At 38.8% G+C, this 16,355-nt stretch overlaps 2 protein-coding genes across 3 annotated transcripts; one reads left to right on the forward strand and one right to left on the reverse strand.

The window, feature by feature from the left end:
* The first annotated feature begins 430 nt into the window (after positions 1-430).
* Positions 431-6,813, forward strand: LOC102715069 (RNA-binding protein 24-B-like). Of its 2 annotated transcripts, none has more exons than XM_006645045.3 (6): positions 431-806; positions 978-1,110; positions 1,989-2,127; positions 2,475-2,511; positions 4,863-5,148; positions 5,590-6,813. In XM_006645045.3, the coding sequence occupies exons 1-6, from the start codon at positions 624-626 to the stop codon at positions 5,613-5,615; spliced, it is 804 nt and encodes a 267-aa protein (XP_006645108.1). In that variant the 5' UTR covers positions 431-623; the 3' UTR covers positions 5,616-6,813. The 2 variants fall into 2 exon arrangements, with proteins under 2 accessions (XP_006645108.1, XP_006645107.1); XM_006645044.3 differs by having other exon boundaries at positions 5,610-6,813.
* A 1,379-nt stretch (positions 6,814-8,192) lies between these two features.
* Positions 8,193-10,940, reverse strand: LOC102715528 (DNA repair RAD52-like protein 1, mitochondrial). Its single transcript, XM_006645046.2, has 4 exons — positions 10,575-10,940; positions 9,489-9,526; positions 9,243-9,337; positions 8,193-8,614 (listed from the first exon to the last, which is right to left on the reverse strand). The coding sequence occupies exons 1-4, from the start codon at positions 10,853-10,855 to the stop codon at positions 8,471-8,473; spliced, it is 558 nt and encodes a 185-aa protein (XP_006645109.1). The 5' UTR covers positions 10,856-10,940; the 3' UTR covers positions 8,193-8,470.
* Positions 10,941-16,355: the final 5,415 nt, after the last annotated feature.

Consider the following 16,355-nt stretch of genomic DNA (forward strand, 5'->3'; position numbering starts at 1 on the left):
TCTGACCTCTGTTCCGCCCGAATATAAGAATCAAACAACTATTTAATAATTGCTTTCAAAATGCTAATAGCACTGGACTAATTACACTTGATTATCTATAATGACTACCCTCCAATCTAAACACACAAAATCAGGATACGCCCACAAAGACAGCATCTTACGAAATTCTCCCAAGTTCCCCTAATTCCCGACGGAATCCCTCCCAAACTCCGTTCCGTTTTTGCCACTCTCCAGACAAGGACAGCTCAACGCCACCCTGTAACTACTGTTCATCCAATAAGGACAGTTGCGTCATTCTACTGATGCTTTGGCGGGGGTGGGTATGTCTCCCGGTGTGTAGTATTATTATACGAGCATATGGTTTGGACCAAAAGGACAAGAGTGGTGCATTATAGCAGACACCTGTATATATTGCCCTTCTGTACCCTCCCTTCCCCCTCTCTCCTACCCCTTTTCCTCTAACCTTTAGCTTTTCCTCCCTCTCTCCTTCCTTCCCTCCTCTCTTCTCTTCCATCCCTTAATCTTCCTCTAACAAGTCCTAGCCCAATTCAGATCCTTAGCTGCTGGTTTTTCTTGTTCCTTTTCTGAGCTAGATTTCTTGCTGGTGAGGTGAAGTTAGTGTCATGAGTCCACCGAGTGTGATAGGGCAATTTGGGGACACAACCTACACCAAGGTGTTTGTAGGAGGGCTGGCATGGGAGACCCAGAAGGAGACCATGAGGAAGTACTTCGAGCAGTTTGGGGAGATTCTGGAAGCAGTTGTTATCACTGACAAGAACACTGGCAGATCCAAGGGCTATGGATTTGTATGATCATTTACAGTTGTCTTTCCTTTGCATGCACTTATTTGCAGCAGTTTACTTTGCAAACTTTTTAGTTCTGCACCACGAGTTTTTCCCTCAAACTTTTTGGTTTGCTGCAATATGCAAAGAATGCTTGGTTTCTGTTAAATTATGCACCACAAATTCGTACTGTAGGTTACCTTCCGGGACCCGGATGCCGCGATGAGGGCTTGTGTTGATCCCGCGCCGGTGATCGACGGGAGAAGGGCTAACTGCAATCTTGCTTCCCTTGGGGTTCAGAGATCTAGGCCTCCAACCCCACAGCATGGTTAGACATTCGCCATTATCTCACCAGCTACACAAAGCAACATAGTACAAACAGTTAGCTAGCTTGATTGAAAACCTTCGGTGACAGCTTCTTATGAGTTGAAAACAGCCTAACACCAAAAGCTCTTGAAAAAGAAAAGTGATAATAATTATATATGCACTAGCTCTAGCATTTTCTATGATTCCCACATATAGTTTCATGATCACAAACTTCCGTTATGATTTTATGCGCAGAAAGGTTCCTTCCTGCCATTAGAATAAATAAGAGCTTAAATAACACGATACAAGTTTGCCTAACTTTGCTAATTGGCTAAGCCTTAAGAGTTAGATGAGGATCTTGCGTTGCATTTTCTAAGAGTAAACTGTAAACAGTTCAAGTGCATTAGTTTATGTTACTGCTAACTAATTTTCCCTAAGGAGAGAAACGCATTTCACAGGGAGTGCCCTTCATCTAGCAGAAAAAAAATAACTCCATAGCCTCGAAAAGGTACCATCTTGGATTATAGTTACGGGAAAAGAGGATAATAAGGAGTGGAGAACGAACAACATTAGCAGTACAAAGATGTTAGTTATCCTTGAAATAAGTGCCATGTTTTGGATAATGCGTTGTACTAATTATAAAACTTAGGCTCAGATAAAACTATACAGATCAACCCTTAACCTTAAATTAATCAGGACAGATTCTAAGAATCTTTTACTTCTATTATGTCGTCTTGTCATTCAGAGACCGAAGAATGGCATGACTGTCTCTGAATGAATAAATTCATCAGTGGCGCATCAGAACAAGTGCATGCCTGCTTTCTAGTGTCTTTTTGCTGAAAATGTTAGCAAGCAATGTGGGTAATCTTTGCACTAATTTTCTTGATGATGTTGCTACAGGAGGGGCTAGGAGCTTTAGGGTGATGAAGTCCTTTAGCCAGCAGGCAGGGATCCAAGGTGGTCTGGGCGCAGCTTTTCCTTCTCACGCCACCTTCCCCCATTATGCTATCCCACAAGGCCTCCCTTACCATGTCTATGGGTACGTTCTCTGTCTCTCTCTCTCCCCTTCTCCCTTAAAGTGCCCAAGGAACAACTATGACGGGGCTTATCACATGCATGACATGTGCATTATGACATGCTGCCTTGGTCAATGGTGAATGGCATGGAAGCTTTTTACCTTGCACCCCCAAGCCTCTCTCTCTCTCTCTCTGGCAGGCTGGCACTGGCAGTGCATGCTGATCCAGTGGCACATGAAGGGGCTGGCACTGCAAGCACGCCTCCCTTTGCCGCAAGCTATTAACTAACATGCTTGGTCCAGTAGATAATTTCATAATCATAATAATTGATACAAAATTTATATACTTTCTTCTCTTTTCACTGCTGCAGGTACTCTCCCTATTCTCCAGACTACAGTTATCCCACAGTAAGTTCCTCTTGCATTTTCAGCAAGTACCATAGGATGTTGATATTCTTGTTATTTCACTTACATCCATGTTTTGTTTTTCTTTTTGGTGTATGGGTGGGTGGGGAGGAACAAATATTAAGCATACCACTTTTGAGTTTAAATGCCATTGAGTTAATGCTGTATAGGTGTACCAGAAACTGGTTTTGTAGTATGCATTTTCCATAATAATCAACATAAGATAAATGTTGCATACAAAATAGTAGCAAATAGACGTCTAAGCAAAACAAGACATTGCACAAAAATAAAAGGCGCCAGAGGAGGAATATATACTATACTATTATAACATAGTGACCAAAGAAGGCAAGAAATGCTGACCATCTTCAGCCTCTGCACCTGCAAGCTCTCAAGCCAACCTGGGTTGGTCTCCAACTCTCCATACACCTGCGCACTGAATAAAATCCATCTTCATTGCAAATCCTGCGCAAGTTCTACTTAAAAACTGACATCCTGCATGTACCAGGCACTTAAATTTGTTATATGCTTGTCAAACCTGTAAATCATATACAGATCCCATTAAAATGTTACTAACATAAAGCACATAGGTAACACAAGTCCACACCAAAAAAAAAGCATCAAGATAGTGTCCCTATATAAACATAATAATGAGAATATGCAAAAAGAAAAGCTATCAAAGCAAAACATTTTATCTACTTTAAAAAAAATACTAGCAAATTCAATAGTACTGAATCATTTAAAATACCAGAGGTTAGTTCACCATACATGTTGTCAAAAGCTCTGTTTTTGTTTTGTTGCTACTATACATTTCCCTTTGCCAGTAGTTTTTACCTGTCAGTTGGCATGTAATCTTGTGAAATCTCATTATTCTTTTACCTCGACTCCTTCAGTAAAAACATGAGTCAGCAGCTCTTAAGAATAACCGTAACCTGCCTAGCTGTCCTCCATGTTCAGTGACTATATATATACACTGAAAGGCCCTAAAGCTTGCATCCTTTCAAAACCATCCCCTTTTACTATGGAAGTGTAACAGGTATTATCATGTTGAATTGCTGAGTCCAGCTTCTGCTCATGAATATGACTATATGAGGCTGCTTTCCAATCCCCCTCAAAGCAGTTGTCCCATATGAGATGAAGAGCTCAGTCCCTACAATGCCCATTCCTCTATAGAAAAAAACTATAAATCCTGATCCTACATCAAGTATAGTGCCTTATGGTCCTAGCAACTTCTATCTTACCTGGTACAGGTGCACATGACATGGGCCCTAGCTTGTCCAGACCAAACCTGTTAAACACTGGGTCCATCCTTCCATCAGCTAGACCCCTTTGTTAGCCAAATAAAATTATGAGAGCACATGCTTGGGTCCGCAACTCTATCCAAAGCTATACATGGGGCTTTGAACCATGGACCCAAATGTAGTCCACAGTACAGGATTTTGCAATTAGTGCACCAACAGCTTTATCCCAGATTAATCCACTGCATATCATATCATAGGAACAGGCACGCGTATCTAATCTGTTGTAGAGGCAAATGATTTTGATGATGTCAAATAGGAAGCACATAACTTCTTGTTTTCAATACTGTTTTGATACTTTGTATGAACTAGTAAAAAATATTGACGTATGTGGAATACCACTATAATAACGGTACTATAGTACCCCCTCCCCTCTATCTCTCCCTCAGTTCCAAACCATGCATTTTGATACCACCCTTTAAATACTAGCTAGTGTTATAAGAAAAACAAAATAAGTTACTTGTTTGGATATAGTAAGATATTTTCTAGAATAATGCAACAGAACACCCTTTTAAAAGTAGGTATATAGATCTGCATAGTGACTGTGATACCAAAAAACTAGATTAAGCCTTATATTTTCATCACCAGAAGCAGCATGGAAGTAATGAATGCATGTATGAAGTTGTCATAGATCATGTATCGCAACAGCCATATCCAGAATATTAAGATGGCAATTAAACCACGTAGTTGTCTTTGCTTTAACAATTGCTAAAGGTCACCACTCACCACTTAGGCGTTAGCCGCCTTAATATAAAATTAGCAGAGTTAATTCATATTATTTAAGGAAATTTTCAAGAAGCAAGAAAAATCAACAGAATGTGCAAGCACTTAATTCATCTTTTTACATACAGATGCTAGCACACATTTCTTGCAAATAAACAGATTCAACCTGCATATAGGCATGTTTTGAATGTAGTGCAAACTGATATTACAACAAAGTTCCTAACAAACATTATGGCGTTCTATCGCAAAGAACAAACATCACAGCATAAAAGACTTATCTTTTATTTGTGCTGTCAGTTAGAACTAGACTTATCTTCTACTTGTGCTGTTAATTAGAACTACTACAACATCTATGGAGGAGCCCAGTACCCATTTTATGGAGCGGCGGCGGCGGCAGCAGCAGCTGGCATGGTGACTGGAAGCAGCCCTTTTTATCCATATTTCCAGTTTGGGCAGTCAGGAAGCACTACAACCAACTATGCAAGTGGACAAGGCTACAACTTGCAATACCCACAGATGTTTCACTTCTCCACTGTGGCTTCTACAGCTGCTGCTGTAACAGGCTTTGCACAGCAATATGGAGGGCCATTGTCACTTGCAGCGAGTCCTCAAGCCCAAGCAGGTATTACTAGCTCTTTTGTATATGCACTTAAAATACCCTCAATTGTTGGCCATTGCAACTCAAATCCTCTGTGCATGCATGATCCTAGGTAGATATAGCACTTCATAGAGCTTTCTAAAGTACAGTATTTTTTCTCTTTGCTTGACAAAAAATAATTCAGAGGTTACGTTGCATGAATATAGAAAAACAAATCAGCTCCTAGGTCGCATTTTGATATAAAATTTCAGTTTTCCCAGTACATTTCTAAGGACAAATTAGTTGTCTTTTATGCATTTGCAAGTCCATCAGGTGCATAAAGAATCCTAACTAGTGGTCATGCAATGAGAATGACACACAGTATGGTTACTTTTTTCACACTTTTTTGCTAAGAAAACTACCATTTTCTCATAATATATTTACATTGTTTCTTTTTGCTCAGTAGTGGCACTAATACATTCACAGTGTGTGTCCCCATTAAACAGGCATGACTATGGCACTCACGGCTCCTACTTTGCCAACTCCAACTCAAGCTACTCATCCTTACCGGCTCATCCCCTCGCACTTTGCTGTGTCTGCTGCTCCAGAGCAACCCTTGGCCTAACCATGGTCTCCTTCTCATCGTCACTCTCATTTTTCTTTCCCACATGTTGAGTCCATGCATCCATCTCTAACACCAAAAGGCACTATTGTTGACCTCATGCTCATCAGCTCAAAGTGCACACTCCATACCCCCACATGGTCATGTGGTGATTGGAGATTAGCTTCAGCCCCAGGATGGGCTCAAAGCTTGACGCCCCATGGATGGGGTTGTACTAACAGAGACAAATCAACCAATTTAACCGCAGTCCAAGGAAGGACTTCATGGATTAATTTAGGCCCTAGCAGAAGGCTATGGGCAAAAGTAACCCTAACAATCAAGCATTAACCCAGGGAGGGTTCATGCTGATACAAGCCAATTGGACAAAAGTGACATCTAAACAACTGATCGAGCAAGAATGCCACTTCAAAATTTCATCAGTGGAATCTATATTGTATTTAGCATAGACCACATGCTTCTGGATGAAGCACAAACCATTTAGCAGACCCTAATGTTCTAGTCTTCGTGTTACCTAGAGGAAATCAACTTGACATGTAACCAGTCTAAACCTCTTTTCCATGCAAATTAGCCCCTCAGTAACTTATCTAACATCATGAGTTAACTTGTGTAACCAACCTTTAACCTTTAGTAAGCAACTATTAGGTGCACCAACTAACATTCCTTTTTATCTTCCAGTTGATAACTTGCATCTAGGTGGTCAAGGCTCTAAGGAGAGCCTGTGCCCCTTGTCAGAGACAGGTTCAGAGGAGTGCTAATGTTTGTTTTTGGCACTTAGTGCTACCTCCTGTCATTTCTAACATAGTGATGGTACTCCAAAGAAGGCTTTGGAAATGCCAGACACTGCTGTGTATTTCATTAACCCCAATGGACCCATAGATATATTTTATTGTCTTGGGTCGGCCACTCATCTAGATGTTCATTGCTCCCCCAGTGTCACTACCATGGTTAGGTCCAGGTCTCCAGGATCCCTTCTTTCTCTCCTCTTCCCTCTCTCTGTGTGTGCAGAGAGAAACCTTAATGCTTTTAATGTACTATTATCGGACATGGTTATTGTAATAATAAGTAGTACTGTGGCACTTTTAGGACAAGCACAACTGTTTACTATTCCTCCTGCATTCCTGTCTAGTATATTTCCTGATGTAGTTTATTGTATAATGTTATGTAAAATCTACCCACCATGATGACAATTTCTTATCCATTGATCTTTTACTTAATTTTGTCTTAGAAATTAAACAATACGAGTTACTGCTGCGAAAAGTATGTGTTAGGATCATTCTCAGCTAAGGCAGTTCCTTTGGACCTCCATCCTATATATTAGTGATTAGTGATGCACCAATTACAATCAAAGATATCCCTTCAGTTGTTCCTAGTACCAAGTCTCTCTTGAGGTGTGCTTTGAAGTTTCTGTGTTGCGCTGTGCTAGTGTTTTTTTTTAGTTGTGGGAATAATGGTTTGTTTTACATATCAAATTAAGGTCAGAGCATAATACACCCCCCCCCCCCCTCATATTTTAGCTTATGCCTATAAGCCAAAATTTGAATTTTAAAAGTTAAATTTAGAGTTGATTCTGGTGTTTTTTTCATTGCAATTTACTTTCCAGCTTTTGCTTTTAGATCGTTAAGAACAGGTATATAAAAGTTTTATCTAAAATTTACATATAAATCATTAATTACCATTTCTCTTATGCTTATAATAAGCAAAAGGATGGGACTGATTATTCAACAATTATGTCTCCTATCTGTTCCAAATTTATAGGCACAGTAGCATTATGTTGCCACAAAGATTTAAAAAAAACAAAAAGCCAATTATGAAACACAGATATGTCTAAAAGCAGTAGCACCAAATGAGATTATCATAGTCCACCGCAATTCCAAACAGAGCCTGAGTTCATAATCATACCCTAAGATATGGCCAAGTAGCATATTTCCTTAGATTATTATGGTAAAATAGCACATAGGTTTTACTACACCTATATAAACCAACAGTTTGCCTGTCTAATTCTATGAATTATGAAGATGGCAATAACCATTATGTTTGTAATTAAGGTTAGTTTAGACTATTCTTTTGTAACAAATGATAACCTAGTACAGCACATCAGTCATAATATTATGACATGAAGATTTTGGGAGTCAAAATGACTCAAAATTCCTTAAAACAAGCTCAGATAAAATATATATTATAAATAATTCGACCTAACAAGAGAAAAGAAGGTGGAAAATATATACCGAAGGATTGTTGCGTCATCGAAATTCCAGTGGATTGAAATTTAATTAAACACAATTGTACCAAAGAAACTTGCCTGATTGCCCTGAAAAACCATTAATATGGGAGCAATGACTTAAAGTTTCCTCTCAGCTAGCAATATTGAGTAAAAGAATGTTATAGATCACAAAGCAGCACAGGAATCAACTCCCATCAAAATCAGTGTAATAAATAGCAATGTGTCTTTTCGAACGCAGGAGTTTCATAGGAAATAATTAATTCCAGCAAGAACCAGGAATTTCTTGATACGAAATGGGGCCATATGTCTTGGAACAACATGGTTCATAATAACTAATAGTTTGCATTAGTAGCTTACATTTAACCAACTATGCGACAAACTAAAACACTTGGCTTCATATGCTGGCCCATTCATAACATGCACAAGAAAAGTGCATCCTGCACAAAATGATAGCCCAAGGACAGGGGTCTGCGCACCACGAGACATGCCAGAGTTTCACACCGCACATAATTAAAATTAAGCATTTATGACATATCTTCATGATAGAGATGAAGTCCAAGACCAAGACGGGCACAAGCTCGGCGAAAAGCCATTGCTTCAGCCTTCTGCACAGGATCTCCATAGCCTGTATCATCAACAGAAGCTGTTCCAGTGGCTTCTCTGTAGATCTGAAAGAAATATACCCAAAGAAAAGTTTTATATTAGTTCCAGCCGTTTCGATCCAAAATAGATGAGTTTGCATTTAACAATGGAATGCTGAGTGATCTCCAAGATCCTCGCCTTGCCATTTGGAATATAATTTCATTGGTATGTTTATGTATCAGCATGCACACTCCATGATTTGCGAACTAGTTACAAAACATGCCTAGTGAATTTTGATGAACTATAGAATGCAATCCTAATTCAGCATCAAGAAATTATACATTAAAGGCAGCAACCATATCAACATGAGGACAAAATATTTCGACAATAACCAAGTAACTGCAATTAATCTTAACATAGGTAGCTGGTGCATGCTGATATGCAATAGGCATGACTATAGCGGATGTAGCAGATTGTCTTTAAGCAGGTTATTGTGTTCTGTTTTACTTCTCTTCCGTTGTAATCGTAGTGGCAACACAAGTTGAAAGTATAATGAAACTTAGTTTGAAACTTATCAGTAGATTGTCAATAGATAACATGCTAGAAGGCTTAGGACGCATCCAGATATTCTAGTTTCAGAAGGACATTTAGTAATTTAGTTGCAAAGATCCTGTCATCTGTATAAAACACAGTTTCCAAGGGAAATGTCGGTACCTCCGCATCAGTTCCATGGAGAGTCACACGGTAAACAACAGATACAGATTTTCCATCAGATGAATAAACAATGCTGCGAACCTCACCAGACCATTCTGAAATGGATTACAAAAGATTAAAAGTAAAATGGCAAATATGGTTACTCAAAACTTTGAACTTAAACCATCTACGGGAGGACAAGTTAATAAGGTTTTTTTACGTAAGATAAGTTAATGAGGTTGTAGTAATCACCAGAAAATAACTAACCTGGAGCATGCACATTAAGAATTTTGTTAACAATGTGCCTGCAAAAGGCATCAGAAGTGAGACCGCAGATATATGAATGGGCGCAGCTAACTACGTGAGTGTCATGTAACCAAATCAGACAACGCTGTGTTACTGTAGCCCATGGCATTACCAACCATAGGCTCATCTATTGGATTTCATTGGTTATCAGTTAGCTAGATGGATCTGGTAGTTAAGAATATATGTTTTATCCCTTCTTATTGGAGAAGTTGTTACTGCCTACAGGTCTATAAATGCCCATGGGATGATTGTTTGGCTGTTTCATGGAAAAGTCCAATAGCATATTTGCAAATGAAAAATAATTTGTGAGTAAAAATTTTATATATGTATTTTTATGTTTTAGCGATCTAAGAGCTAAAGTTAGGAAAAAATAAACTTCGGTGAAAAAAACTCAAAATCAACTCCAATTTAAGGTTGGAGATTCAAATTTTAGCTTATAAGCATGAGAAAAGGCGAAAAGATGGTGGTGCATGTAGCTACCATTAAGAACAAAAAGGAAGATGAATCGGTCTCAACCCTCAAGAGTCAAAACCTTCTAGTATCTCTATCTAATCTAGCTGCTCTCAACACAACAGGCGCCATCACCTCTGAGTATCATTCTTCTTTCAAACTAATGTTGCGGGTCTCCTTCTGTTTCTGTTTTCGAAACTGAAAGGCATGCTATATTCATGACAACACGCCTTCAGGTGATAGAGATGCCCGCCAGCAGGATGAATGATGACACTCCCAGGAATCAATTTTAATAAAGAATTTTATCACTTCTTTTCCTATCAATCCTAACAAAGCATGTGTCAGGCGGTCCAATTTTCCCCCCTCCATCCACCAATCCCAAATTGTTACACGAACGAACTAACATTTCGAGCTGCTGTGCGATTCTACAAGTATACTCTCCGCACATTGATATAAAACACATAAAAATCCGCAAATACGCGCAAAACGTTCAAATTAAACGGAAATATCCCAAAATAAGCCGATCATGATTCATATATAGCGGTGTACGGAAAGGAAGTATTCCATAAGCCATCGCAAGTGATCGAGCAGGCTCACCATGGGATGTACTTGATGGCGAAGCCATCGTCGACGCGCGTCTTCACGAGGGACTCGGGGACCCTCTTCCCGAGCTCCCTGAGGACCTCGGCGAGAGGCTTGCTGATGCCTTCGGTGGGCGCGGCTACCTCGCCGCCGGCGGAGTCGTCCTCGTCCTCCGACGGGAAGTCCGGCTCCTGCGGCCGGCGCGACGCGCGGGCCTTCGCGGCGAAGGGGCGAGCGAGGAGAGGAGTGGGCGCGGCGCGGCCGACGAGGAGACGGGCTAGGGCACCGGGCGCCATGGCGGGGGAATCGGGGGATGAGGAAAGGGGCGGGGAGAGCGAGGGCTTTGGTTGGGTTTTGGAACGGAGAACCGGTTGCCTTGCCTTCTGTGTTCCGAAACATATTGGAATGGTAGGGTATTCCCAAAGACCCCGTAGTAGTAGTCTTTCAGACCGAATTTCTGTTAATATGCTACTTCCTCCGTGTCTGTTTGAAAAGACGTCGACTTTTAGGTTTAAATTTAAATATTTATCTTATTTAAAAAAATTATCTAAGTATATAAAATTATACCACATTTGTTTCATGTTACAGGACTTTCTAGCCTTGTCTAAATTCAAATGTATATAATTTATATTTATATATATATATATATTTATTAGTATTCATATGAACCTAGACCAAAATATAAAATCTTACATTGTAAAACAGAGAGATGTTTATATTTAAAGTTTACATAATAATAAATCAAATTATAATAAAATAGTTAATAATTTTATATTTTTTAATAAGGCGAATGATCAAACATGAATATAAAAGTTAACGGTACCATGGAAAAAACATATAAACAGTATTAGCAAATTAATCATGCGTTCAATGGATATATTAGGAGGCTGCAATTGTATAGCATTCCATTTTAGAATGAAATGATTCTTATGTCTACTAAATATAATATCTCATTTTTATCAGATCTAATATTACGTCGATATATACTGATACTCGCGTAGTACCGACTGATACTGAGTTATAAGTACCTGATAGGCTGATACCTTAACGGTATTGCCTAACAATCAGTTGGTATAAACTAACACAATATTGGTAATATTTTTAAAATAAAAAATAATTAAAAAACTGAAATGGTCTGGAGCATCATACGATATAGCACGCACAACGCTACTTATTAGTACATTTTGACGGGAACTAAACATGTCTTGAACACGAATCAGCATGCCACCAGAAAACACGGTGAGTCGATGGATGGGATTCTTTACCTCTTTGTATATATGAAAAATATACTAGTGATGATATATGATACTACGTCCGTTCTAAATATTTGATGTCATTGACTCTTTTGATATATGTTTGACCGTTCGTTATATTTAACTTTTTTTAAATATATAAATTTATATATACATAAAAGTATATTTAACAATGAATAAAATGATATAAAAATAATAAACAATTATATAAATTTTTTGAATAAGATGAATAGCTAAACGTGTATATAAAAGTTAATGGCGTCAAATATTTAGGAACGGGGGAGGATATAGATACGAAATGCATGGCCTACTAAGGATGAGGCAAATTAAACTTTAATCAATTGATCTCACTGTGCATATTGAATAACCACTAAGGACAAAAGGTGGTATCAATGCTGGAATTCTAGTCAATTTTTATATAACTGAGTCCAAAAAAATATTAAGAAGGTAAAGCATCGTATAAGTGATTCTCCTGTCCGATGGCTCGGTCCGATGCCCGGCCCCAGGCCCCCTGGCCCCAGCCACTCGGTTGAGATTGACATCCAACCGCAGTAACTCAGGTAAGGGGTGTTTAGGTCATTTTCAATCCAGAAACTATTAAGGAGTTTCTATACTTGTCATATCATATAGATACTATGGGTAGAAACTATGTATTCAATGAGTGGTGCCTTCAAATCAAATTCTTATTCAATTATCTCTCTTCTCTCTATTTATCCACCTATCACCTTGTCTTTGTTATTGGTTCTTATGTAGAGATGGTTGAAGTCCCAGGTAGACAGTCTAGAGGGGGTAAGTAGGTATCCTGAAAAATTCTTCGAAATAGCAGCGGTCAGTAGGGGGCTGGACCGTCCGGTTGGTACTCTCAGGTTGGACCGAGAACTTTGGTCAGACCGTCCTGGTTAGAACACCGGACCGTCCGGTCAGTGAAAAATACAGACTTGGCAATCTTATTTTTCAGTGATGTTCCTGAGAACGTGAGGTGATCGTGTACATAAACGCTGAAAGATCGCAGGAATAGAAAGAACACATGAATCACAAGAACAAAGACACGAGAGAATTATCTCGAATTTCGAATCTTTCGATCCTACTCTCCGTTGAGGCGCTCCTACGAGCAGTATCTCTTTCGATCCTTACCCTCTCTTGGCTTTCTCGCAGAAGGCCAACACAGATTTCCAGATTCACACCTAAGGACTAGCAAGCCCTTGATCGACCACCAAGGTCAAGATCAAGACGTCTTGCCCAGTCCTAGGTTGTAACCCCACCACCCTGCAGCCCTCTAAAAATAAGCACAAGAATCCACTATCAATCTTACCTATTTTCTTGCGGAGGTAGACACCAACCTTCACAACTTGCTCCTGAACGATCCACAAGAATCGGAGGCTCAAGAGCGACGACTATCCGTCTAGGAGATCAATATTCAAAAGTAATAGACTACCTTGACTCTGCATGTATCTATCAATGCCCAAGAACGAACACTTAATCACTCACAAGTCTAAACACTCTCCCTATGACATGATCCACCGATTAATCTCTCTAGTAAGTGTTTATAGGTTAGTGGGGAGGCTTGAGAGATGCTAAATTTGCCCTAGCAACTAGTGAATTCGAACGGAAAGCCTCACCAATGGCTAGATCTAAAGGGGGCTTATATAGATTGGCAGACATCATTTAACTGTTGGAATCCGGCCAGGGGGCCAGACCGTCCGGTCGACGCTTAAACACTCACTCAAAGCAAGAGCCGGACCAAGATCCGGACCGTCCTGCCACCGGATTATCCGGCCAGGGGGGCGGACCGTCCGGTCCCTGCTGCTTAGGAAAGGCAGCGACAAACCTCCACTCAACTCAGACTTAACCCTAAACCTCTTGGATGCATGCTAAGCTTCCGGTGACCCCTCTTAATAATATGGAGTTCCTACGACTCAAAACGAAAAATAAAATCGGTCTTCGAGTGCGCTCAACTCCATAGAACTGTCGTTTTGGGTCACACATGCTTTAAATAGGATCGCGTAATCCTTCAATTGAATTTATCCCTTATCTTCTCTGCAATCACAACTCAATATCGCACATATGTTTGGCTAGCATTATGATTAATCATTCAAAACTCCGTTTAGGAACTAGATGCACTTTCAGTTTCTTACATCAGAAAATGGTTTCTTCATCTTTTTTTTCCTTTCTCCTCGTTAACTCCCTTGCCACATAAGATTTTTGCTTATGTGGAAGTGTATTTAATGCTACGGAAACTAGATGACATGAAGGGTTAGGGGTTGGCTTTAAATGGGGCTAAATTTTTTAGCCACATGTCACGTCGAATGTTTGGACTCTTATTATAAATATTAAACGTAGACTAATTATAAAACTAATTGTAAAAATGAGCTGATTTGTGTGACAGATTTATAAAGCCTAATTAATCCATATTTAGAGCATGTTTACTGTAGTATCACATAGGCTAATCATGGATTAATTAGGCTCAATAGATTTGTCTCACGAATTAGTCCAAGATTATGGATGGGTTTTACTAATAGTCTATGTTTACTATTTATAATAAGCGTCCAAATATTTGATGGGACAGAGGACTAAAGTTTATGAGGTGTTTAGATGGGGCTAAATTTTTTACCCTCGTGTCACATCGGATGTTTGGACACTTATTATAAATATTAAACATAGACTAATTATAAAACTAATTATAGAAATGAGAGCTAATTTGCGTGACGAATTTTTTAAGCCTAATTAATCCATAATTAGAGTATGTTTACTGTACATCACATAGGCTAATTATGGATTAATTAGTCTCAATAGATTCGTCTCGCGAATTAGTCCAAAATTATGGATGTATTTTATTAATAGTCTATATTTACTATTTATAATAATTATAATAAGTGTCCTGGGACAAGGGACTAAAGTGTAGTCCCTTGTCCTAAACACCCCCTTAGTCCCTTGTCTCAAACAACCACTAAGACTAATGCTGATCCTAGCCAGTCGACCAAATGCGGATGTCCGACACCATTCCATATAATATCATTGTTTAATAGTGTATGTGTATTGAAGTTTAATAGATTAAATGAGTTTGGCACAATTAAATAATAATGATTACATATGTAGACGTAGGGGGTGATTGTTTGGGTGTTGCATAAAAAAACTAAACGATATATTTGCAAACGAAAAATAATTTACGAATAAAAATTTTATATATGTATTCTTAGTCGTATAAGAAACGCGGCTGAAAAATAAACTTCAGTGAATAACCTCCAAATTTAACTCTAAATTAGTGTTGAAAATTTAAATCGCTAAGAACATGTATATAAAAATGTTATTCATATTTTTTAAAATATATTATTTGACTGAAAAAACCAAACAATAACCCATCGTTTTAACAGATATATCAATTGTCTTTATGACCTACGGATATACTCTCTTTGTTCCTATATGGAAAAAGTCTAGATCACCCCCTGAGATTTGGCACCCTGGTTAACCCACCCCTTGAGCTTTAAAGCCGTCTAAACAACACTCTAAACTTTACAAAACCGTTTAAAAAAACCTGGGCGGTTTTGCTTGGCCAAAAAAATCCTCTCCCTCACACTCCTTGCCGGTCTTTTTTAGTACCGTTAAAATACCTCTTTCTTAGTTTTAATTCTGTTGGCAGCAGTTTAAGAAATTTCCAAAACATTCGTTGCAGAACATACATGCTGAACTTGGTCATGGTTTTTGTATTGGGATTAGTTCTTTACGAATTTCGTTTATTGCTTGGTTCTATGCCACTGCCATAAATCTGTGTGGATATTTCGTTTAGTTTTTTCTTTGTCTTTCACTCTTATGTTTGGGATCGTCATTTTTCTATATTTTGGTTAAAGAAGAGTTGTCAATTTCAAGATCATGTATTTTTTATACTAGTAAGAGTTAATAATTAAAGAAAGAGGGGAAGGAGCTGCACTAGTAGTTTTCAATTTCATGTTGCTTCATAATTTTCGGGCTTTTTTCTTGTCAGCTTTTATTTTTTCCTTCTTGTGAACTATTATTTTCACTTCCATGTCAGGATTTGTGTCTAGTTTATGTAGACATGCACTAGTGAGGGCTGACATGGAGAGGATTTTTGGGAGCGTCCTCTCACCCGATAGTCGTCTGAAAAAAACCACCCAGGGGTAAACTAAATCGCTCCCAAAACAGGCCAGAGTTTTTTTAAGCGGTTTTGTAAAGTGTAGAGTGTTGTTTAGACGGTTTTAAAGCTCAGGGGGTGGATTACCCATGGTGCCAAACCTCAGGGGGTGATCTAGACTTTTTCCATTCCTATATTTCTAGCAACTATAGAGACAAATTAGTGATAGTGATAAGAAAATATGACTTGAATGTCTCTTACTAAACAAGACAACACTCCTATACATACGACGATTTTTATACGATGAAATATTTCTCTTCTAATTGGGCTCTAAGGTCCATAAACGTCGTCATGTTTCTCTTATGTCCTCCGTGTCATTACACTTGATTGTAAAATATCAAAAGGAAATGAAAGATTGTATCCGTAGTATTTTTCTTAAACAAGATCGTATGGAGT

The sequence above is a fragment of the Oryza brachyantha genome, chromosome 1 (genome assembly GCF_000231095.2).
Source record: "Oryza brachyantha chromosome 1, ObraRS2, whole genome shotgun sequence".
Taxonomy (NCBI): domain Eukaryota; kingdom Viridiplantae; phylum Streptophyta; class Magnoliopsida; order Poales; family Poaceae; genus Oryza; species Oryza brachyantha.